At 43.5% G+C, this 25,489-nt stretch overlaps 1 protein-coding gene across 3 annotated transcripts in view; it reads right to left on the bottom strand.

Annotated features, from left to right (window-relative positions):
- Positions 1-16,525: 16,525 nt before the first annotated feature.
- TLK1 (tousled like kinase 1) overlaps positions 16,526-25,489 on the bottom strand; it is a 172,587-nt gene continuing 163,623 nt past the window's right edge. For all 3 annotated transcript variants that reach the window (XM_023185933.3, XM_023185932.3, XM_023185934.1), the window contains 3 exons: positions 25,098-25,209; positions 24,013-24,120; positions 16,526-19,476 (listed from right to left, as the gene is read on the bottom strand). In XM_023185933.3, coding sequence (XP_023041701.1) covers positions 19,300-19,476; positions 24,013-24,120; positions 25,098-25,209 — 397 coding nt within the window. In that variant the 3' untranslated portion in view covers positions 16,526-19,299. The remainder of the gene's footprint in view (positions 19,477-24,012; positions 24,121-25,097; positions 25,210-25,489) is intronic.

Genomic DNA, 25,489 nt, shown 5'->3' on the forward strand with positions numbered 1-25,489 from the left:
CGCAAGCAGGGGAAGTGCCAGAGGCTTATGAAACCATCAGATCTCGTGAGAACTCACACTCACGATAACAGCAGTGGGGAAACCACCCTCATAGTCCAATCACTTCCCACCGGATACCTCCCTCAACACATGGGGATTATGGGAACTACAAGAAGAGATTTGGGTGGGGACACAGCCAAACCATATCAATGACTACCTTTTCCCCTCTGATTTTTCTGTTTTATTTTTAGTTCATTACTAATTGTGCTTACCTGGGAGCAGTTTAACTTAGCTCATTTCCTGAAAATTCTGAAGACCTCGTAATTACCTTGTGGCCTCTTCCTCACCTGAGAGGCACCTACTAAAGCTCAAAGATGGCCCTGCCTTGGATGTCCAAACATTTCTGCTTTTGACTATAGTGAAGGTGTGAGACCGGTGGGCTGCTGGAGCTACGGTAGTGACATGGAAGCCCCGATCCCACCGTTAAGGAACCTGTGGTTTAGGTGGGAACATGAAGCAACTTCACGCAAACTGCAGCAAGTGAAGAGTCTTAGCTGAGCAGAGACCTAGAGAGTCTGGGTGAAGGGAACATTCTCTGGCAGCTGAAGAAGGCTTAGCCAGACCTACATTTTAGCAGGTGGAGAAGGAGTTAAAAAATCCAGGCAGGGGCCCTAAGGGAGCTCACAGTAGGAAAGCCATGGGCATTAAAGCCTCCAGCAGCAGTTGGCTTCAGGTGCATTTTATTAGAAAATTAAATACATCTTATTTAAATGATTGATTTGTGAAAAGTTTTTTCTTCCAGAGAGTGGCCCTGTTTTTTATCAGTAACTTGTGAAGGTTGGGCCTTCCCCCTGTGACCCTGAAGATGAAGGTCTTCTTTAATTATCTGACTACCCAGCAAGGTTCCAACCCTGTCTTCAGATCAGCATTGGCTCAATTAGAATATTGATTCCTGGACTCTTGGAGTTTTAAAAACTTACCCAGGGAGGGTGGACCTGTAACTGCGGGAAGTAATAGGGGCATAGGAAGGTCATCGTTCTTGCTAGGTACTTACTTTTACCACTAAGTAAAGTGCACAGGTTAGAGGAGGGGTCCTTTTGTCACATACATATATATATATATGGGTTTTTTGTTACTGTTTTTTTTTTTTTTTTTTTTTTTTTTTGCATTAGATTTAGGAAGAACAATTTCCGGCTTGGCTAACCAAAGTGTTCCTTTATAGGCCTTTTGCATATCAAGCCAATTGATAAAATGGGGAATTAATGCCACAGCCAATTATTCAAGCACTAGAACAACAGGACGTGGAAGGGCAAGTGGGTCTCTCCCAGCTGGGGCTACAGGTGAGGGAGATGGGGGGGGTGAGGAGAGTGAGAATGCGCCGCAAAAGAGCAGAGGAGTGAGGAGTGCAGACAAGTGCAGATGCCGCCCCACTGCCTCTCCAGGGAGTTACACAAACGTGAGTACTCTGGTCACTTGACAGTTTAGAGAAAATACCACACTCCAGCCATTGATGGAGGCGGGCCACGGATTTTCAGTGTTACCAGAGTTGAGGTTACAGTGTATTTCCTGGCAAGATACAAGCCCATGCTCCGCGAAGGCTGCTGGGGCTTGGGATAATAACAGTAGCCAGCATTTATTAAGTGTTTCCTGTACATGGGGTGAATAATAAGAGTGCTCTGCCCAGCAGACAAGAGGAAGCAAACCGGTTCCCCCCAGGCATGTTTCCTTTGAACTCTCCTATATATATTAAAATGTGGATTAATTGCCAATATTTAAAAATCAGAAGGTTTCACATAAATCCAGATTTCTGGTTTCTCAAAGTCACAAGTTCTGGCAACAGATCAATCCTACAGGGAAATGAACGCCCCTTGGAGTCTGTGTCCTCCAGTCTCCAATTCCCACAGCCCCACCTGCGTACGCCAGCCCCCACTCCCACCGCCTGCAGGTGTCTGAGTTTGCAGAGCCCTGTGTTATCCTGGTGGTGACACAGCTGAGTCTGGGGAGAGGGAAGGGATGGCTGAAACCGAGGTTTCCTTACAGTCAGCGGGGCCCGAACCCTTGGGGACCCAGGATCAGGAAACAGGGTCCTTCATGGATTTCATTATTTAGGATCCAATGAATCGTGTGGAATGGGCACTAAGGTTAGCAAAATTTGAAGCAGCCACTTGGTAAACCTGAGGGAGAAAATGTCCCTGGACAATGACTGGGACCATAACAGCAGTTTGAGTTTCACTAGTCTCTTTTCCTAAAGCCATATGCTGGGTCCCCAACCCATTGATTATTTACCTTAACAACCAACTCGATTAGAATTGATCATCAAGTCTCTTTTCACAACCAAGGGTTGTGAATAAGAGTTCATGAATCCCTGACTGACTTTCTTGCCCTCCACTCTCCATGGCCTTGCTTTCCTGGGGAGGGTCCTGTTTGCCAGGCTGGCCTGGTTTGAGACCCACACTAAGAAGTCGGCCTGAGGTTCAGGACAAGCCTCTTCCAGAAGCACTTGAATTATGGTGGCTGGGAGTGGGGTTACAGGAACTTCTCATTTCTTATAAACTTGAGTATTGCCAGAATTTTTTAAAAACACAATTACTTTTTACTATTTTACTTTTTTTTTTTGAGATGGAGTCTTGCTTTGTCACCCAGGCTGGAGTGCAGTGGTGCAATCTCGGCTCACTGCAACCTCCCAGGTTCAGGCGATTCTCCTGCCTCAGCCTCCTGAGTAGCTGGGATTACAGGCACCTGCCACCACGCCTGGCTAATTTTTGTATTTTTAGTAGAGATGGGGTTTCACCTGTTGGTCAAACTGGTCTCGAACCCTGACCTCAGGTGATCCACCCGCCTTGGCCTCCCAAAGTGCTGGCATTACAGGCATGAGCCACTGCGCCAGGCTTTAAATTGCCGGGTTTTTTGTTTTGTTTTGTTTTTGTTTTTGAGACGGAGTCTCACTCTGTCACCCAGGCTGGAGTGCAGTGGCACAATCTCGGCTCACTGCAAGCTCTGCCTGCCAGGTTCACGCCATTCTCCTGCCTCAGCCTCCCCAGAGCTGGGACTACAGGCGCCCGCCACCATGCCCGGCTAATTTTTTTGTATTTTTAGTAGAGACGGGGTTTCACTGTGTTAGCCAGGATGGTCTCGATCTCCTGACCTCGTGATCCGCCCACGTCGGCCTCCCAAAATGCTGGGATTACAGGCGTGAGCCACTGCGCCCGGCCTGAATTACTTTTTAATTACTAAAAACAATAGGGTTATTTTGATCTAGGGGGTGGATGAATGGGAGACTTACAGAGCCAGAAAAAGCCTTGTTCTGGGCCGGGCGCGGTGACTCACGCCTGTAATCCCAGAACTTTGGGAGGCCGAGGCAGGCGCATCACGAGGTCGGGAGATCGAGACCCTCCTGGTCAACATGGCGAAACCCCGTCTACTAAAAATACAAAAATTGGCTGGGCGTGGTGGCGGGTACCTGTAGTCCCAGCTACTCAGAAGGCTGAGGCAGGAGAAGCGCTTGAACCCGGCAGTGAGCCAAGATCGTGCCACTGCACTCCAGCCTGGCGACAGAACGAGTCTCTGTCTCAAAAAAAAAAAAAAAAAAAAGCCTTGTTCCATCTCTTCTGAAGCCTTTCATTTCAGTCTGTCCAGGACGGCCCCTGCTGCAGGGCCGGGGAAGCGTTTTCCCCCAGCACCGTTATGACTGATCAGACTAAGGGAGCTCTTTGCGAAAAACCCCCAATACTGTCCCTAGGTTAGAATTATCCATGAAATTTCCCTGAATAGACTTGCGCTGTGACTGATTTGCAATGCTGTGTTGTGTTTGTAAATCAGTTTGGCCAGAACTGTGTAGCTCAGACAGCTATGCTGAAAGAGCCCGGAAACACAATGGCGAGAGTCCACGTTGTACCCAGGCGCTGTTTTGACCTCTAGAACTCTGGAAACAGTGTTAGCATCAGGTAGTGAAGTATGCATGGTTCCAACACGTCCACTCGAGATCAATGGCCGAACAACCTGTGTGCTTCTTGGTGGTGAGGAACAGAACTGCTAGAGGAGCCTCATAAAATCAAGAAGAAACAGGCGCCTGTTGTATGAGTCCAGGAGCTCAAAGCTCATTCCGATTTCAATGAACGGTTACTTGCCTTGGTCTCTGTCAAGGTTTTGTTTTTAAAGGGCATGAAACTTTAGAGACTAATTCATTTTCCCAAATTCAGATCTCTCTTAGGTAAGTAGTACAACCTGAGAAAAGAGGACAACCCTCTGGGATCTTCGGCACTGCCATATTCCAGGAAGGGACAGGTGAGGGTTCACTGTGGCTGAATCGGAAGGAGACAGAAGAGGCAGGGAGGAGCTACCGGTCAGGCCTCAGGGCAGGTTCAGGTTCAGAACTTGATCCCGTGGACTGGTGTTACCCAGAGTGTCTTTCCTCCTTTAATGCCTATGTATTTTATTTTAGCATGTTTTGGGGAAAAAGTAGTAGTTGCATTGGATATGGCTAATTTTACAAATGAACTTCAGTGAGAAAAGGGAATGGTTTTAAAGAGAAGTGCTGGATGAGGTATTGGGTTAATTCCCTCAGGCCCCAGGAAGCAGGTGAGCCTGGAGAGCTCAAACCGAGGTCCCCGCTTCACAGGCGAGCAGGGTAGGAGCTGAATCAACGTAGGTCTGTCCGGTCCCACGCCTCAGTTCTGTCCCCACACGGCAGGTTCCTGGAACGACATTCACCTTTGTTCAGGAACTCTGGTCTTACCGCCGCCCACGTGGAGTGGGATCGGAGCCAAGGGGGCCGCCTGAGCGGAGACCGCAGTGCGCGCCACGGGCCACCAGGTGGCGCCAGGAGCCTGGGAAAACCGCGCCCCGCCAGCGGCCGCGGGGTCTCCGGGCCGGTCTCACAGGGCCCCTGGGCGGGGCCGGGGCGTCGCGGTGGGGTATTTTCTGTTCTTTGGAAGAAGGGCTTTGGTCCCCTGCTTTCTTTCCATCGCCGACCCAGTGCGGATGCGTGGGGGATGAGCCTTCACCAAACGAAGCCCCCTTTAATCAGATGTGAAGGCAAATCTCTCCACCGGGGGACCCGTTGGGTGCGGCGGAGACACCCTTCGGTGGCTGAGACACCCTCCGACGCCGTAGAAGCACCAGGGGTCTGAGCGCCCAGTGCGGGAGGTGCGGGGCCGGCTTCCCTCCCCAGGGCTGGAGCCTTCAGGAGCACCGCCCCCACCTGGCTTCCTCCGAGGGCAGTGCTGGTCTCGGGCCTCGCCGCGGGCTGGCTGCTGCCCTTGGCCTCGTCCAACCCACACCTGCGGGCGGCGGAGGCTCCTACTGTGCACAGGCCCGGGGGCGCCGGGGCGGGGAGGCTGAGTCTGGGCCCAGGTGTCCCGAATCCAAAAGCATCCCACTGCGCTAGCTACCTGTAAATTAGCCATTTCGGATCTAGTGATTGAGCAGAGGGGACAGAATAGCCCAGAGGCTGGGTAACTAACATGTGCGGGATCAAGGAAGGCGTTCGCGGGCAGCTACTATTAGGGCTTTGAAGGATGCATAGAGGTTCTCTTCGATGGTCGAAGTGGAAAGAAGAGGTTCTCTTAGGCAGAGGGAACAGCGTCTGCAAGGACACACAGGAATATGGCACGTGGTGTGTCCCGGAACTACAAACAGCTCTGGTGGCTGGAATGTGACAAGTATGGAGCGGTAGCAGTTGCCACAGAAGGGGGAGCGGGGCCAGATGGCCAAAGGCCTTGAATGCTATGCTCGGGGGCTTAGACTTCACTGCCCTGGGGAGTTTATAAGGGCGGTGTTGTTTGTTCTTGGCAGTGAAGTACCCAGGGAGCTTGCCCCTTACATAGGTCAGTGGTCTGAAAAACCTCCTTTTTAGCAAGCAAGGGCCTTTCGTTAAAAAAAAAAAAAAAAATTCATACGGAACATAGATTCAAAAGCCAGGCCAACGTGGAGCTGTCGGCAGTTTCCCTGTGAGCAGGAGGGAAAGGCGGAGCATCCCTGAGAAAGGAGCCATAGTCATTCCCAGCCTGATGGCGTGGGAGAAATCTCAGGAGTTCATTATCCCCAAAAGCTAAAGTCCAGCAAAGTGCCGTGCCACACCTCATCCCCCACCCTCCACCTGCCTGCTCTAGTTGTGACTGGAGGAGTAACTCACATTTTCCCTGGTCGTGTAGCAGACTGAGAAGAACCAAAAGCTGGATAGGGTGAGAGAGCGTCCTCTTTCTTCTTCAGCTCTTTAGCCAAAGGACTCTTTCAACCCTGAGCTCAGAAAAGCAACGATCGACCAGTACTTCTCAGCCCTTGTGGCTTTGAAAAACACTGATGCCTATGGATCAGGGCAGTAGTGTGGAGATCCTCCCTCTCGATTCCCTCATTTTATAGATGAAAACCGAGAAATCCAGGAAGGTTAAATGTCTCTCCAACAAGCATATGGCTAGGGGGTGGTAGAGCCGGGGCCATACCGAGTACCCAGGTGGAAATCGGAACCATCCAGGGAATCTTTCAGCAAGCCTGCGACCCCGGCAGGTGTGGGGCGGGGCTGGCGGAGCAGAAACAGACCAAGGCTGCAACTGCAGGGCTGCATGGAGGACCTGGGTGCAAGGTCCTCGGGCAGTTCGTGGGGGATTCTCAGAACTCAGCCCCCAGGGCTATTAGTATCTCCATTTTGATCAGAATTTAAAATAACAGTGGTTTAGGGTTGGTTTTACCCAACAAGGAGATGGTGTAGTCAGTGATCAGTCCTCGGTTGTGAAGCCAACTCGATTCAGCCTAGTCAAATGGCCGCCCGCTGCTGGGGGACCTTCCACCACTGCAGGGGCCACACACCTGGCTTCAGCATTCTTCCTGGGCGTGGGCATCCTTCTGCCGCTGCAGACTGGCAGAGCAGCAGAGGCACAGTGGACGACTAGGGTGAGAAAGTGCTACAATGCGACCTGTGAAGAGGGGAGGTGGCCTCAGGGGTTACACCCATCTGTCTTCAAGCCTTGGTGTCAGGGACAAAGTCTGTCTTAAAGTTCTCTCCAGCACCTAGCTCCCAGCAGGCATTCACCATATGCCGCATAAAGGCACAGGCAATGAGTGTGGCTCCATTGGGTGCTAGGTTACAGTCGAAGGGGTGGCAGTCAGTCCCTGGCATGTGGTGGGCACTCAATGGGGTTCTCTGCCTGGGCCACTCCCTTCTCTGGAACCTGGACAGGGATTCGAGTGGGGAGGGGCCTGCCTTCCTGGGAGGAAGTTACAGAAAGGAGCAGGGTGGGGAGGGGAGGAGGTTTCAAACCATTTCCCACCACCCCCTGGGGGGGCATGGGCTATCTCTGGAGGTTTGCTGTGCCATGTGACCCGGTGTGACAGAAAGGCAAGGGCTACTCTGCCTCTAACACCCAGGTCCTAGGCTTTGTATTCTTGAATTTGCCATCCAAAACCACAAAGTTGTTTTTTAAAAAAACCCCACTAAGTTGTTTAAAAGATACAATTTAGGCTGGGTGTGGTGGCTCATGCCTGTAATCACAGCATTTTGGGAGGATCACTTGAGCCCAGGGGTTGAAGACCAGCCTGAGCAACACAGTGAGATCTCCGTCTCTACAAGAAATGAACAAAATCAGCTGGATGTGGCGGTTTGAGCCTGTAGTACTTGGAAGGCTGAGGTGGGAGGATTGCTTGAACCCAGGAAGTTGAGGCTGCAGTGAGCTGTGATTGCACCACTGAACTCTAGCCTGGGTGACAGCGCGAGACCCTGTCTCAAAAAAGAAAAACAAAAACTACATACACACACACACACACACACACATCATTTGATCCTTAAAGAATAGAGCTGTCAGCCGGATGCGGTGGCTCACGCCTGTAATCCCAGCACTCTGGGAGGCCGAGGTGGGTGGATCACCTGAGGTCAGGAGTTCAAGACCAGCCTGACCAATATGATGAAACCCCGTCTCTACTAAAAATTCAAAAATTAGCCAGGCGTGGTGGCATGCGCCTGTAATCCCAGCTACTCGGGAGGCTGAGACAGGAGAATCACTTGAACCCGGGAAGCAGAGGTTGCAGTGAGCCGAGATCACGCCACTGCACCCCAGTCTGGGCAACGAGTGAAACTCCAACTTGGAAAAAAAGGGGGGGGGGGGGCGAGGGGGGAAGAACAGAGCTGTCTTGCACCCTGACTACATTTACAGACTTCACTCAGAACCAGAGAACACTATTTATATTTTTCCCCAGGTAGGTCTTGAATCCAAAGTGTTTAAGCAAAAAACTGTTCAAAATTCTCCAATACAACTGCTTTTCTGTTAAGAAAATTAAGTATCTCATTAAATAACTTTATAAATTTCAAAAAGCTGTATCAAACATGATCCATGGAAGTTAAATTAATTTATTAGATATTGCACCATGGGCCGGGCCAACCAACATGGCGAAACCTCGTCTCCACTAAAAATACAAAAAAATTGGCCAGGCTTGGTGGTGCCAAGCCTGTAATCCCAGCTACTCAGGAGGTGGAGGCAGGAGAACTACTTGAACCTGGGAGGTGGAGGTTGCAGTGAGCTGAGATGGTGTCACTGCACTCCAGCCTGGGCAACACAGAGTGAGACTCAAAAAAAAAAAAGATACTGCACCATGAATTCACTGAATACTCTGCCCTGCCATTTGGTCACTTCAAAGGTTTCTGCATAGTGCGTTGGGGATTTCAGACTCTCAAAACACAAGAACATTGTTAAGAATATTTGACATTTAAAACGTATTAAGGCTCACTTTGTTACTTTTATTTTTGAAAAGATGCTGATGGATTACAGAATTAGTGATGTCTAATTCAGTTGAATTTTGGAGTCAGCCAGACTCGAGTTAAATCTCATCCCTGCTATTTGAGCAAACAACTTAATCTCTCTCCAGTGCACCCCTCCCCTCTTCCACCTACAAAATGGCATAATCATAGGGTTGTTTTTGGGGATTCAAGGAAATGTAGGTTACAGTGACTGGTATACCATAAGGGCTCGACAAATTGTCCTTGTTACTCTTTCCTTAAACACAAACCCCTGTTCAAGTGAAATGTTTATTTTCTCCACCTTTGTAATTCCAAGTCAAAGTCTGTGGTAGAGTTGTTGGAAAAGAGAATCTCAAATAATTAACTGGGTCTTAAATAATTCTGGCTTTTTTCTAGAATCTTTTTTTTTTTCACTTAAAAATGTCAATCTAAAATATTCTGTTTTTCTTCAATATCTCCACAATAAACCAATCGAAATGAACCACCAGGCAGAGGGCACGACGTTGAGCTGGTTTGCTCTTATTCTTGGGTATGGTCCTCAAGGGCTTCCCATCCGAGCCTCAGGCATCTGTAACCACCTCAGTGGATTCCTACGGATGAGAGGTTTTCAGCTAAGCTCTTCAGGTTCCTGTTCCACACAGTTCCCAAACTCTGGCAAAAGTCACGAACCACAGACTAGCTATGTATGTATGTGAAGCAGAGATTCCCTTTAAAAGGTATAAGCAGGTTACATTTAAATCTGGATTGTCATATGCAAATTCTTGATGGTGACAGAGATATAGTACCTCCTGTGCAGTTGATTTGAGGCCACGACTCAGTTCTAGAAAGGAATGATAATTCTGGTCCAAAGCATTTAAGAACTAGGATGCTCCCTCCCTTCCTGCCTTCCTCTTCTGTAACTACAGATTGATGTGAATAGAATCACAAGATGCAAGCAGCCTGGGTGCCCCAGCCACAACCTGGAGAAGAACTGTCTTGTAAAGTTGCCTAGGAGAGTTACCAAGCTCACTATGGATTTTGCATAACTGAGAAACAAACTTTGGGGGGGTTAATTTGTTACTATAGCTTATCCTGTTTTCATTTCACACTTAGGTGCAGGGTGCAGGGCGTTGGGGGGGGGGGGGGGACCATGAAGATTTCATAGTTTTGGAAAGAACAATGAAACAAGAACAACTAATAAAATGTTCATGATGCAGTCTAGGGAAGTAGTTGAGAAAGGTACACAGAAAGCTCCCACGTTTGGCTTTTTGTCAATTAAACAATATTTACTAAAATCTGTTAAATAACTTGTATATGGTACAGTATTAGTCTATCAGAAAAGGATAAGTGGACACAGAATAGTCATTATTTTTTGTAGAGACAGGGTCTGCCTATATTGCCCAGGCTGGTGTTTAAACTCCTGGGCTCAAGCGATCCTCCCACCAGCCTTCCGAAGTGCTGGGATTACAGGCACGTGAGCCACCTCCCCCAGGCCAGAAGAGTAATTGTAACCTATGTGTATTTCTTGTAGAGACCACGATCAGACTTTAATTTTAAATTGTGTGGTAATGGCAAACTACTACAGCTGTCAGTGTTTCCATCATGATCTTATTCAACTCAGTGACCCAGTGAAGGAAACAGTTCTAGTGCCAAGATGGTTGATTTGTGAGAGGAAAAAAGCTTTTTGAAGTGTTTATATTACAAGTTCAAAACAAGTCACTTTGTGTTGCCACTTTTATTTTGCAGTGCCAGGCCAATAAATAAATGGGGAAGGCCGCGCGCAGTGGCTCACGCCTGTAATCCCAGCACTTTGGGGGACTGAGGCAGAGGGATCACGAGGTCAGGAGATTGAGACCATCCTGGCTAACATGGTGAAACCCTGTCTCTAGTAAAAAATACAACAAAAAATTAGCCGGACGTGGTGGTGTGCACCTATAGTCCCAGCTACTGGGGAGGCTGAGGCAGGAGAATGGTGTGAACCTGGAAAGCGGAGCTTGTAGCGAGCCGAGATCTCGCCACAGCACTCCAGCCTGGGCGACAGAGCGAGACTCTGTCTCAAAAAAATAAATAAATAAAATAAAATAAAATAAATAAATAAATGGGGGAATGCTGTTCCTTCTAACTAACGTGGCAATGAGAACTCTGCTTTTCGAAATTTTGTCTCTGAATATAGTTTTTTACAGAGATGGGAGGAGTAAACTTTATACAATGAATTTCCGTGGTGGAACAGCAGTCCCCAACTTTTGTGGCGCCAGGGACTGGTTTCGTAGAAGACAATTTTTCCTCGGATGGGAGTGGAGGGCATCATTTCGGGATGAAACTGTTCCACCTCAGATCATCAGGCATTAGATTCTTATAAGGAGCGTACAGCCTTAGATCCCTTGCATGCGCAGTTCACAGTAAGGTTTGTGCTCCTGTAAGAACCTAACGCCACCTCTGATCTGACAGGCGGTGGAGCTCAGGCAGTAATGCTCACTCAACAGCCCATCACCTCTTGCTGTGCAGCCAGTGTGCTAACAAGTCACAGACCAGTACCAGTCTGTGGCTTGGGGTTGGGGACCCCTGCAGAACATGAAACTTGGCTTAAGCAATTTCCATGGTCATTGGCGGAATGAACATCTTCCACAACCGCCACTGGAAAGTCTATCACCTATCACTTTTTCTAAGTCTTGATCACAAATATGCCAATTTACAATTAAAGGTTACTACTTTATTGTGTAATTTTTTAAAAAATCAGCAAAGAAACATCTTAAACTGCACTTTAGCATAGCTTCATTCCCCTAAACGTTACTTCACTCCCCAAAACTACAAAGCACATATTCTTTTAGTCAAATGTAAGGGTAAATATGTTTGAATACTAAAATGCTATTGACATAAGACAAATAACTCTACTCATGTTGCTTAAGTGTAAAGTTTCTCATACAAACTTGGTTGCTACATGGCTAATTCTGCATCTAGAAAAATACATGATCTCATTCTTCCAAGCTGAATTTCTTTTAAAGCTTTTTCACTAAAAGCTATGTACATACATAGTCTATACTTCTGGGAAGGAAGCTCACAGAAATTAAACTTTAAAATATTTCTACTATGGCCAGATGCAGTGGCTCACGCCTGTAGTCCCAGCACTTTGGGAGGCCGAGGTGGGTGGATCATGAGGTCAGGAGTTCGAGACCAGCCTGGCCAAGATGGTGAAACCCCATCTCTACTGAAAATACAAAAATTAGCCGGGCATGGTGATACATGCCTGTAATCCCAGCTACTTGGGAGGCTGAGGCAGGAGAATCACTTGAACCCGGGAGGCAGAGGTTGCAGTGAGCTGAGATGCCATTGTACTCCGGCAAAACTCCTTCTTAAAATATATATGTGTATATATGTATATGTATGTATGTGTATATTCATTCCTACTAATGAAGTTAAAATTCATTGTCAAAGCAAAATATCAACAAATTTTGTTACATTAGTTCAGAAACCACAATAGTGTTGTTTAATTTTCATAGTGGTTTCAACATACTCAACATACTCTCAACAGATCTTTCAACATACTCTCAACAGATCTCTGTTTGAGATCTAAACAGCATCCCCAAAGTGATGAAAACACAGACCAGTTAGGACCCCAACCTGCAGCAGTCCTGTTCCGCCTTGGTGGACGTGCACACTTCCACTGGCTGTGTGTACTGGAGTGGGGAAAGGAGGCATTAAAGAGCGTGCCACAGTCAAGGAGACAGGCAGGGCTCAGACTAAGCAGTTATGCAGAGACATGGGTTAAATATAGAAAACTTCCAAGCCAGTAGGTAGGAGACTGCTGCCAGGTCTCCTGAGCAACTCCTCCTCACATCTCCCAACCATTCTCAGGTCCAACCCCCCAAAAATACAAAACACATAATGACCCTCTGATAGGGACCTCTTGAATCTGTCTTCTGCATTTGTGGCATTTGTTCCATTTTGTTGCAGCCCATGCCATTGTAAGTTGGGAAAACTTCTGAACCCCACTCTTGGTCCCCATGAGGCAGGTGCTATTAGAAATAGTTTACAGACAAGGAAAATAAGACCCCAGAAAGGTTAGTGATTTCTGTAAGGTCGTATGTTATTAAGTAACAAAGCTGGGAGGCAAAGCCAGGTCAGACTTCTAAACCCATGCTTTCTTCCACTTTCATCTTTCTAAATATCTCCTTAAGAGGAAGCTATGAATTTGGCAAGTAGGGGACATAAAGAGATGCTCTTAGGATGCAATATGACATAAGATCATTTGAAACACCAAAAACATGACTAATATTAGTGACAAATCAGCCATGCTCATTCTTTGGATCAGGTAATTTTAGTATCTGAGTTTGATGTCTGTCATATAATAGAAATAAGACCTTAGTACCCCTGTGACATACTACACACCCAATCAAGAACAGGCAGGATGCTGGTCATGCACATACACTATTTGACCCAAGGCATATAGTTCTGGGAACAATCTAAGGTCCTTCAGGTGAAAATGGATCACATAGAGAATCTTAAACATAATTACATACAGAAATTGTAAACCCAAGTAGAGTCACCTGATGCAATCAGACGTACCCATTTGTGATCTTGGTGGTAGACCACCACACATAGGTGATTTCATCAGATTTAGAAGACTTCGAGATACAATGTTCAGGGGCCATATATTGGTGAACTGGTAATTAGTGAAATTTCTCTCCAAAGTTCCAGGACTTCCTTTAGAGAAGTTACTGACTTACTAGAGTCAGTTAAACTTTTTTTTGGGGGGGGACGGAGTTTTGTTCTTGTTGCCCAGGCTGGACTGCAATGGCACAATCTCAACTCACCGCAACCTCTGCCTCCCGGGTTCAAGCGTTTCTCCTGCCTTAGCCTCCTGAGTACCTGGGACTATAGGTACGCACCACCACGCCCGGCTAATTTTGTGTTTTTAGTAGAGACAGGGTTTCTCCATGTTGGTCAGGCTGGTCTCGAACTCCTGACCACTGGTGATCCACCCACCTCGGCCTGCCAAAGTGTTGGGATTACAGGCATGAGCCACCGCGCCCGACTTTTTTTTTTTTTTAAACAGACCAACTGGTACCACTGCAGGAAGAGGAGCCAGGTGTACTTTCTGTGCCCGTGACAGTGGGCAGAAGACGACCTCCGTCAGGTGCTTTCTGTAAGACAGGTGGAATGGGGTAGCTCATTGATGGACCTGATCTTTGACTAAAAATGCAAGGGAAAAAGACGTAAGAACAGAAAAAGGTGCAGCCCACTCTCCATCTTACCTAGAATGGGTCTGTGGCAGGGCTCTGCTCTCTAGTGACTCATTCTTTCATGTAACATTGATGAAACATTCGTAGGGCAGGCGTGTAATTCTAGCACTTTGAAGTGGGTGGATAACTTGGCCCAGGAGTTTGAGACCAGCCTGGGCAACATGGTGAGCCCGGGCAAAAAATACAAAAGTAGCCGGGTATGCTGGCATGAACCTGTAGCCCCAGCTACTTGGGAGGCTGAGGTGGGAGGATTGCTTGAGCCCAGGAGGTCAAGGCTGCAGTAAGCTGAGGCTGCATCACTGGACTCCAGCCTGAGTGACAGAGACGCTGTTTCCCAAAAAAAAAAAAAAAACCTTTAGATTTGCTCTTTTAAAAAGATGACAATAATGTTTGTAGCTATTTGGCTGTCACCTTTGAAGAGTCATGATGAGATTTAACTCACTAAGCCATGTTTACTACATACCAAGATGTTAACATAGCTAAGAACCTTGCGCCAAGGCTCCAAAAGCTGTGCTTACCAGTTATGCGGCTTTACCAAGTTATTCCCCCCTCCAAATCTGTTTCCTCCTTCGTAAAACAGGGATACTGTCATCTGTCCTACCTCAATCAGTTGTTACTGGCAAGGAAACTCTGGAAAATACGACAGCTATCTGTGAGGAAACAGCATCAATAGGGCATGATCCTTTTGGCAATTTGTTCACACACACAGCTACTACTTTTTGTTTCAAATCGCTACATTTCCTCACCTTCCATTTCCAGACAATCTAATCATCACTTGTTTGAAACCTCAGTCAAGCACTGTGAAAGTTATTTCTTAAAATAATTAAAATTACCACAGGAAGCAAAGCAGACTGAATTTTATAAATAGGGCTAATAGAATCATCTTGGAGTTTTAAAAAGGGATGACAATAGCAGCTTATTAGATACAGTACCTACTGTGAGCTGGGCAAGGTTGAGTGTGTTACATTCGTGAATTCACTTATTCTTTCCTTGCAGTCACTCTGCACGATGGGTAGTTATCACTCCTAATTTTCAGATGAGGAACCAGAAACACAGGTAGTAAATGTTAGTCAACATTTTAATCCAAACACTCTGGTTCAAAAAAATTGAGATCTTAACCTATTTTATTGCTCTTCTTAAAACAGTCATATGGGCCAGGCACTGTGGCTCACACCTGTAATCCCAGGTCTTTAGGAAGCCCAGGCAGGTAGGTCACCTGAGCCCAGGAGTTCGAGACCAGTCTGGGCAACATGGTGACGCCCCATCTCTACAAAAAGTACAAAATTAGCTGAGCATGGTGGCACACGCCTGTAGTTCCAGCTTGAGCCCGGGAGGCAGAGGTTGCAGTGAGCCGAGATGGCGCCACTGCACTCCAGCCTGGGTGACAGAGTGAAACCCTGCCTCAAACAAAAACAAAACCAGTCATATGTGTGTAGATAATCCACATCCCTATTATTTTAGACAAATGAAGATTTCCAGGTGAAAGCCATGCATTTTTGTCCTAACTATAAATAATTCTTCCACCCCATTTTCTGGCTCTCTGCAAATAACTTTAAAGGTTGATTTAAACACATTTACTCAAATCTTTCCTTTTCAAAAATTATAGATTTCCCGGGGATGGAGGAGGGGAGGGAAGGTGGGGAATCCTCACAAAAGAGAAAAAGAATAAAGGGAAAGTAGGGGAAGGTAAATGGAGATGTTTTTGTTGTAGGAAATACATCTAATTTAAATTGAAAACCAAGTTATACAAATTCTGAAACTGCCGCAGAATGAACTGAAACACAGGAACTAGAATTCCAATTTAATTCTAAAACTAGCTGCTAAAAGCACTTACTTACTTACTTAATTAATTAATTTATTTATTTATGAGCCTGTCGCCCAGGCTGGAGTGCAGTAGCGTGATCTCGGCTCACTGCAACCTGTGCCTCTGGGGTTCAAGTAAAACTCCTGCCTCAGCCTCCTGAGTAGCTGAGATTCCAGGTACGCACCACCACGCCTGGCTGATTTTTTTGTACTTTTAGTAGAGATGGGGTTTCACCATGTTGGTCAGGCTGGTGGTCTCCAACTCCTGACCTCAAATGATTTACCTGCCTCGGCCTCCCAATGTGCCGGGATTATAGGTATGAGCCATCGCTGCTGGCCTAAAAGCACTTTTTGGATTAGATTAAATCTTCAGAACACTGAAATTTAGTATATATATGTAGAAGAAAAATCATCAGATAACAGGACAAAACATAAGGCAGAATGAGAGAAAGACCTGTCAATGGGCTTTTAAATGTGTAAGTTAAGGTTGTAACATTCACACAAAAATCAAACAGCAATGTAATTAAATTTTAAGAGTACATTAACAATCTAGGTTGTAAACAGAAAAAAAAAAAACAATCTAGGTGAACTGTACTGTTTGCCACTAATACACAGCTAATGGCATGAGGGCAATCAACATTACTGCACTTAATAAGTAATGATGAACAGCAAAACACCACATAATATACTCTTCAGATGTTTCGCTGAAGCTCTACACCATTTTGACTTCATGTAATGAGGTGTTTGTTCACATTTTATATGCCATTTAAACTGACAGAGTTGTTTTAGGAGATGGCAGTGAGTGTTAAAAAAAAAGGAAAAAAAAGATTGAGTCTTTATTTTTGAAAAACTACCAAGTATCTCCAACTCCCCACTTACAAATTAGGGTGGTTTCTACACTTACTTCCTCCCAACATGCATACAGTAAAGCAAATTCAAATCAAAGAAAGATTTTTTAAAATCATATGCAAAACCGTAGATTTTACCCTGTATCAAGTACTGACTCTTAAAAGAGGCCTTGGCTGTTATCATAGGGATGTAGGACATGCTTTAATTCTGAGGACAGACACCAGGAGACTAGAAAACAATCAAAGCCTAAAAAAATAGTAGTGTCAAAGACTGTCAGAGTGACCTTGAAATCACTTAGCAATAGATACCAACTTTCCATGTGAGGGTAAAAGTAAGTTATTCAATGTGGCTCAATTAGCCATCTTGGACCTGCTGGGTCACTGGCATGTTATTCAAAATCTATTAACATTTCTTTGGGAAACTTTTAGAAGGAAAACATGGGTCTGTAAGTTGATTCATCTCCTATACATCTTTGATTTAAAAATGATGACCTAAACCCAGGTCAAGAAAGCAACTTCATTTCATGGCTTGTTCTTCCCCTTTCTTGCGTTCTGACACTAGCAGTCGCTCTCATTCATTTGAAAGTAAAATGGTGAAGCAGTGATCTCTAGGTCTATACTATTAAACTGACTGAACCTCAAAGTTAGATTTACACATTCACTTCGTATCTCCCCAAAATTTTAAGCAAACTGGGCATTTTCTTTTAGTTCAGGAATTTAAATGTTACTTTATGAACATAGTACTTTATAATTCATAAAGGTGAAAACTCCAACAACAAAACTGAAAACTTGCAGAAAACTGAAAACTTGCAGGCAGCACCTAAAGCACTCAATCAATCAATGCTAAGATTTCATTACCGTGTAGTATTTTTTTTAATAGGATTTCTATCTGCTCTACAGAGGAATGGGTATAGCCGGCCCCTTAAACCACTCTTGATAGTTCTAAGTGTTACTTACCCAGGAGTTGCCTTGATAATGGTTATTAGGTTTAACTTTAACAGTTTGAAACAATTTACACTTGTCTTGAAGTATACTTAAGGAATTTATTCAGCTGATTTTTAAGTAAAGGAGCTCAGTCAGTCAATATCCTACCATCTTGAAAGCTCCCTTCCAATGTCATTTTCATAGTCTTTACATTTTAACTGTCATTGTTTATTACTGTTTTGGCTATATTCTCTACAATTTCAGCAGCATTTTAAAGAGACAATGTGTCTATGTACAATGAAAAAACAAAATGGCTTGCAACATCAGAAATACAGTTTAACTGTACAATATTAAAGAGAATCCGTGGTAAGTATAACCTCCTTTTTCTGCAACATGAACAACTAACTTACATGTAAGTATCAGCATTATGAATGTGACAATAAAGAAAAAGTCCTTACAGGAGTGAAATACAGCATCCTGAAAAATATTGGTTTCTACCCTACAAGGCAGTTAGAAAATGTTCACATTTTAACAAATCTGTACAAACCACAAGAAATTTGTTTATGGGACTATCTTGCTGATAAGAACTTTCTAGAAATGCAGAATAACCATGAACAAATTATAAATCTAGTATCTATGTGCTCCACAGCCCTAGAACCCAATAAACTGATTTTAAAAACTCAATTATGTCCAACATGGATCACTTTTACATCTTGTTAATGACTGTATGCTTTTTAATATCTCTCTATGATGTACAGTCAACTTGCACCTTCTAGGTCATTTAATTTTTTAGCAAAGAAGCAACATCATTTAGCAGCAATTAGAGCGCCTTCAAGAAGACTTAAAAAAAATACAATATCCAATTAGAAAAGCCATATTTTAAACATTTGTACAAGAATAAGCTGCTGAAACTTAGTAATTGAAATATGACATCTGTACAACAATTTACAATAGAGCTAGAAGGGAATTTATCATTATCCTGCATAGAACTGGTCTGCATTTGGTTACATACTGTCACCTATTTTGATGAACAAGGCCTGGTAACAAAAGAAAAATACCTGTTATCAATTCTAACATGTTGAAAACACTGGCAATATTATAATTTAGTGAATTCAACTGATTTCAAAACAAGCAGCTCATTTTGTCAAAAGTGTAAAGTATTTAGAAATAATAGCTCTCCCTTTAATATAACCAGTGAAAGAAAACGGACATGTGATCTCGAGGTACAACTTGGTAAACGCCAGAATAGGCAAATGACAAAGCCTAACTTTGTCCAAAGATTCTCTCACATTCTATTACTATAAAACACAACTGTCACTGTCATTCAGTTCTTACTTTGGTTTCAGCAGATTAACTGCCAAATGCTGAAGAATGTATCCAGGCACTATAGTTCGTATGTTAGAAATATGTCTCTTATTTTTCCATGTGTTTTTAAATAATGAAAAACTACCCTTCATATTAGAACTCTCTAGTAACAACCAAATGTATTTAAGTATTATAAACGTTATTTACAGTGTTCCCCCAAATAAACAAAAAAAATTTTTTTTTCTATCTTAACATGGTATTCCTGTTTCTTTGTAACAGGCAGTCATCCTTCACTGCTCAAAATTATAGTCACAAGTGTGCATTTATTCATTGTCCATGATCCACTCTCATACAAATGACACTATGAGAAACTTCAGTTCACAAACAGTTCTTAACCATGTCTTGTGTAAAAACAAAACAAAACAAAAACACTCAAATGCTCTCAAGTGTGCATCTGGAAGCAATTCAAATGTATCATGCCAATCTTGGAGGAAAGTCAGTAAGTAATTATGCTTGAAGAAGGGGGCGTAGGGGATGCTGTCAGCCCAGCCATGTGTAGGTTTCCTGAAGAATTTGATCTTCTCATGTGTGGGAGAAGGTATGGGTCATTTGCCAGCTGGTGCACATCAAATCGATCTTCTTTTCGATATGCCAAACAGCGTCTTATAAAGGCCTCAAAAAGAGAAAGAAAAAGTCAGCAATTAATGATCTTTTTCCCTTCTAAATATCAATCAACTGAATCAACAGAAGGATGGACACATTTAATAAAGACATAAGTAGATCTCATTTTATTGGAAGTTCAAACCTTAAAAGAAAATTCTGCAGCAATAAAATTCTCACTCCAAATGCAACTCACTGCTTGAAGCCCCTGCAGTGGTTCACTTTACAGTCTAAATTACTACTGCAACCATTTGAACTTATACTGGAAAGTTATTTCTGCTTACGAAATTCTGAAGACTTCTTTTTCTAGCATTTTTCTTCTGCTAAACAGTCCTCCCACCCTCATCCCATTTTGTTATCACTTCAGTTTAGCAAAGGGCAAGATGCCATTTTCAGCCATAATATTTTTTCCTACTGACATAAAGACTTTCTTTAGATGACAAGACCACTGAAGTGACACTTCCATTAAGGATATTGTTTCCCAGGTTAACCCTATGCATCATCACACTCCTGGAAAAGCTAAATAAATGGAATATAATCACTATTTTTTTTTTCTCAAACCAATTTTACTTAGTTTTTCTCTGAGAATAGCCTCTTACAAAAAAAACCTTTCTTGCAAGTGTAACACATTTTTAGAAATGCACACAAATCGTAAGTGCACAGCACAAAGTAAATACATCTATGTAACTGGCAACCAGATCAAGAAAAAGAACCTCTGAATCCCCTTCATGCCCACTTCCAGGCACTGGCTCTGTCCCCAGTCGAATCTAGGTAACCTTTATCTTGACTTCTAACAGCACAGTTAAGTTTTGACTGTTTTCAATTTTATATAAATCGAATTATAAATTATGTTCTCCTTTGCCAGGCCTCTTTCACTTAATATTAAATTTTGAGGTTCATCCTTTTTTTTAGGGGGGGAGGTGACAACAGATAAAATATTCTCAGGAGGTAACTGGTAATTGTTTCCCTTTCTTATTGCTGACACTAGAAATTAATATATACCACTAAACAGAAGTATAATCACATTAAAAAGTAACTATTTTGTACTTTCTTTGCTTTGAAATTAATTAGAAGTCTATTTTTCTCTAAAAATATACCTAGCTATTCTAATTTTACCATAGCTTACTGTTTATCAGAAGTCAATCTGATCCCTTAGAGGTCTTACCTTTTTTATCTTTAACAAAATTTCAGAGATCACTCTGAAAAATGATTCAGAGGGAGAAAAACTATCAAGACTGATACGTTAGAGTTTGAGGGGTGGAAAGGCTATCAATAGCAAGGTTAAGATTAAGAAGTCGGCCGGGCGCGGTAGCTCAAGCCTGTAATCCCAGCACTTTGGGAGGCCGAGACGGGCGGATCACGAGGTCCGGAGATCGAGACCATCCTGGCTAACTCCGTGAAACCCCGTCTCTACTAAAAAAAATACAAAAAACTAGCCGGGCGAGGTGGTGGGCTCCTGTAGTCCCAGCCCTCTACTCGGGAGGCTGAGGCAGGAAAATGGCATAAACCCGGGAGGCGGAGCTTGCAGTGAGCTGAGATCCGGCCACTGCACTCCAGCCTGGGCGACAGAGCGAGACTCCATCTCAAAAAAAAAAAAAAAAAAGCAGTCTGCAACAAGTAATGTACTTAAAGATGCCCACACCAAGTCAGGGAACGTACTTGGCAAAGGTATCTTCTGTAGGGATACAGAATATAGAGATATTATATATTACATTAAAATATTATGATATATATTATATAACTGTATCTTATTAATAATATATCCCCCCAACAATCCCTTAAACCTTCCTGGATTCCAGATCTCAAAAAGGTGACTGTGGCACCTATAAAGAGCCTAAGAAGAGAACCAGGAATGGCTAAATGAGACTTTGCCTTTGGCAACTCCATTCCTCCTGGCCTTTTTGGTCAGAATTAGAAAAACAGATCTTGGGTCAACTAAATTCATTTAATTTCTGTTCTCGATGAGGCTATAGACAGAAAATAAGACAAGATTTAGATGCTAGCACAGTTAAAATATTTGTTAAAGGAGTCATGTTTATCATACAAAAATAATTCATTTTGCTTTAAAATAAGAATATTTATCTCTTTTTTTTGTTTTTTTGAGACAGGGTCTTGCTCTGTCACCCATGCTGGAGTGCAGTGGTGCAATCTCACCTTACTGCAACCTCCAACTCTTGGTCTCAAGCGACCCTCCCAGCTCAGCATCCTCAGAAGCTGAAACTAAAGGCACAGGCCCCTACACCGTGCTAATTTTTGTATTTCTTTTTTCTTTTTTTTGAGACGGAGTCTCGCTCAGTCGCCCAGGCTGGAGTGCAGTGGCGCAATCTCTGCTCACTGCAAGCCCCGCCTCCTGGGTTCACGCCATTCTCCTGCCTCAGCCTCCCAAGTAGCTGGGACTACAGGCGCCCACCGCCACACCCGGCTAATTTTTTGCATTTTTAGTAGAGATGGGGTTTCACTGTGTTAGCCAGGACGGTCTTGATCTCCTGACCTCGTGATCCGCCCACCTCGGCCTCCCAGAGTGCTGGGATTACAGGCATGAGCCACTGCGCCCGGCCAATTTTTGTATTTTTAGTAGAGATGGGGTTTCACCATGTTGCCCAGGCTGGTCTCTAACTCCTGGGCTCAGGCAATCTGCCTGCCTGGGCCTCCCAAATTGCTGGGATTACAGGTGTGAGCCACCGCACCTGGCCTATTTGTTTTTTTGAGACAGGGTCTCACTCTGTCCCCCCAGGTTGGAGTGCAGCGGTATCATCAAGGCTCACTGCAGCCTTGACCTTCCTGAGCTCAGGTGATCCTCCCACCTCAGACTCCCAAGTAGCTGGGACTGTAGGTGTGTGCCATAACGCCTGGCTAATTTTTGTATTTTTGGTAGAGACCAGGTTTTGCCATGTTGGTCAGGCTGGTCTTGAACCCCAGGGCTCAAGCAACCACCTCTGCCTCCAGAGTGTTGAGATTATAGCATAAGCTACTAAGCCTAGCCCCTACTTTTTTTTTTAAGAGATGGGGTCTCACTATGTTACAGCCCACGCTGTTCCTGAACTCTCTGCCTCAAGTGATCATCTTGCCTTGTCCTCCCAAAGAGCTGGGATTACAAGTGTAAGCCACCATGCCTGGCCTATATTTATCTTTTTAATTGTCAAAATGTTCTAACCACCATTCAAATAATTTACAAAAAACCAATAAAGATAGACAAAATGGAATGCTGGACAGTTCTAATAAACACAATCAGTGAGATTACACAAAACCCAGCATATTTTCAATTAGGTAGGTTACGACGACTCCAAACATCTCACAGTATGTATCTGCACTATGTAAGAATAAGAGAATATAGAAACCATATAGTGCTTGTTTATGAATTATTCTTATGGCCTGCACTATTCACACAAGAAAAAAATAGGAGCTTCTTGGGTTTGTCTTATGAATTTGACCAGGTTTAGAAAAGAGAAGCCTACAACAGCAAGTCACAGAGGAAAGAGCTTTGTGATGAATGCAACAGAGGAGTAATAAAAACACAAACACAAAAGGCCAATAGGATGAAGGCAGGAAGATACTGAACACCAAAAAAGTTTTGCTATTAATTAGAAATAGCTATTTCCTGTAATTTTATTATACAGACATATGGATTATACTGGATTAGCTCTCAAGAGCTACTACAGAGCAGCATAGAGGTCAAGGCTGTGGACTTTGGAGTCTGGAGGAGTAGATACTTGTGAGCCGCACCTCTGCTGCCTACCAGCTGGTATGATCCTGAACAAGGTCCTTTTGCCATGGTATGGCTGTTCTCCTCTTTTATAAAATGGGAATAACAAAAGTACCTACACCTCATAAGGTTGTTACAAGACAATGTATATAAAAGCCCTAAAATAAATGGTATTTATTACTTTTTTTTCTTTCTTTTTTGAGACGGAGTCTCGCTCTGTCACCCAGGCTGGAGTGCAATGGCATGATCTCAGCTCACTGTAACCTCCACCTCCAAGATTCAAGTGATTCTCCTGCCTCAGCCTCCCCAGTAGCTGGGATTACAGGTATGTGCCACCATGCCCAGCTAATTTTTGTATTTTTAGTAGAGATGGGGTTTCACCATGTTGGTCAGGCTGGTCTCAAACTCCTGACCGCAGATGATCTGCCCACCTCGGCCTCTCAAAGTGCTGAGATTACAGGTGTGAGCTACTACGCCCGGCCCTATTATTACTTTTAATATTTCTTATATACTTATAATATCTCAGTATTAACATAAGCAGATAAATAATACATAAAAGGTAATGATGAGCCCAGATTTTGTGATTTTTCCCTAATTTTCATAGTAGCAGCTGATGAACATAAACAATCAGGGACCATATTTGGCTGCTTAAAAGATAAAAACTGCAGCAACCAGAGGCTGATGCAACGCCTTTTCTGAAAGTAAATCACCAGCTCCTGCTGGACAGATCCCCTGCAGCAGCAAGTCTTGTGACTTTACTTATTTTTGGAAAGTACTTACCTTGTTGTCAGCAAAACTGATGAAAGAAAAGTTACTTCACAAAACTCATTTACAAAAATTTAATACCTTGGCTTCACTGCTTACAACAGGTTTTACAGGAAACTGGACTTCTGTGGCTTTTAATATTGTATTTTCTTGAAGAATGTCTTGTTGAGATTGATTGTGACCAAATGGCTTAAAAAAAAAATTAAACGTTGAGATATTTTTCTCACAAAATACTTAAACACAGGTATCATTTCTGTCTAAGCGAATTCCCAAAATCCAAAATCCAAATATTTTGTGTTCTAAAATCTTCCTCAGTTATTTGAAACCAGAGATGAATTCTCATACAAACAAGGTATAATTGATAGCAGGCCAAGAAAGCCTATCTAATCAATCTTCAACATAGATTAAACACTGTAAGAAGAAGAAAATAATGCTGTTGCAATGTAAGATAAAAACATAAAAAGAAATGTAAAACTTTATTCTGAATGTTTAAACAATGAAGTTCAATTAGAGAAGAGATGAAGTAGTAATGAAAATACCTATGACAGTTTCCAAAGATCAAATACTTTGTGTATCACAGGCGAATTTAAATGAAGGAGCTCTGGATGTGGATTGAGGAGATCCCACACAAATCCCTTAACCTCTCTTCCCCTATTGATAAAGGGATGGGGTGGGATGTGGGCTAGATAATATCTATGGTAACCTGTACTTCCAACCTCAATATAAAAATAAGTTGGGAAATAATTAAGACTAACTTTGATGGTATCTCCCTGACAAGCAACAGGGGGAAACAGACCACCCAGGCCAAACTGTATGTGTGGGTGGGGTGGGAGGTGTTTAAGAGGAGGTCAAGTGAATGGTGGATAATGAAAAGTATTGACTCCAGTATTCCCAATAGTAGACAAATATTAGCATGTTAACAGATAGTTACTTCTTTTCTTAAAAACAGGGAAAGAAAGAAAGAAAGCAAAAAGCAGGTCAAGTAAACTGGTGTGACATTAAAATAATTCTGATCCATGGAAATTTTAGGAAGAAACAGCGGAGAAGCCTGGCTTTCTTTAGAAGGATCTAAATTGACTTTGAGTTAGTGAAATTTTGCTTTTAAGAAGGAAAAATTCAACTTCATTTATCAATGTATAGCTGAAGGCTAGCAGAATTGAATTTACCTTTCTACCATAAAGACACTGAAAGAAGATGACTCCAACGGACCATACATCAACCTTGTTGGAAATCTTTGGTGGCTCTTTTCCAACCACAAAACACTCAGGAGGTAAATACCTACAAGTTTTGTGGGAGAGAAAAAAGGAAAGGTTACTATTGACAATCTGTAACTTAAAATCTTCTAAGTGTAAAATCTTAGAACACTAATTTTATCCATACATAAACTCTAGGACTCCCATCAGTGAAAATCATCAACTGAACTTCTGGAGCATTTACATTCTTTTATCATTTAACTCTAGAGCCAACACATACAACATTGTGATAAAGTTCACCTCTATCTATCTATCTATCTATCTATCTATCTATCTATCTATCTATCTATCTATCTATCTATCTA

This window comes from Piliocolobus tephrosceles, chromosome 11 (genome assembly GCF_002776525.5).
Source record: "Piliocolobus tephrosceles isolate RC106 chromosome 11, ASM277652v3, whole genome shotgun sequence".
Taxonomy (NCBI): Eukaryota; Metazoa; Chordata; class Mammalia; order Primates; family Cercopithecidae; genus Piliocolobus; species Piliocolobus tephrosceles.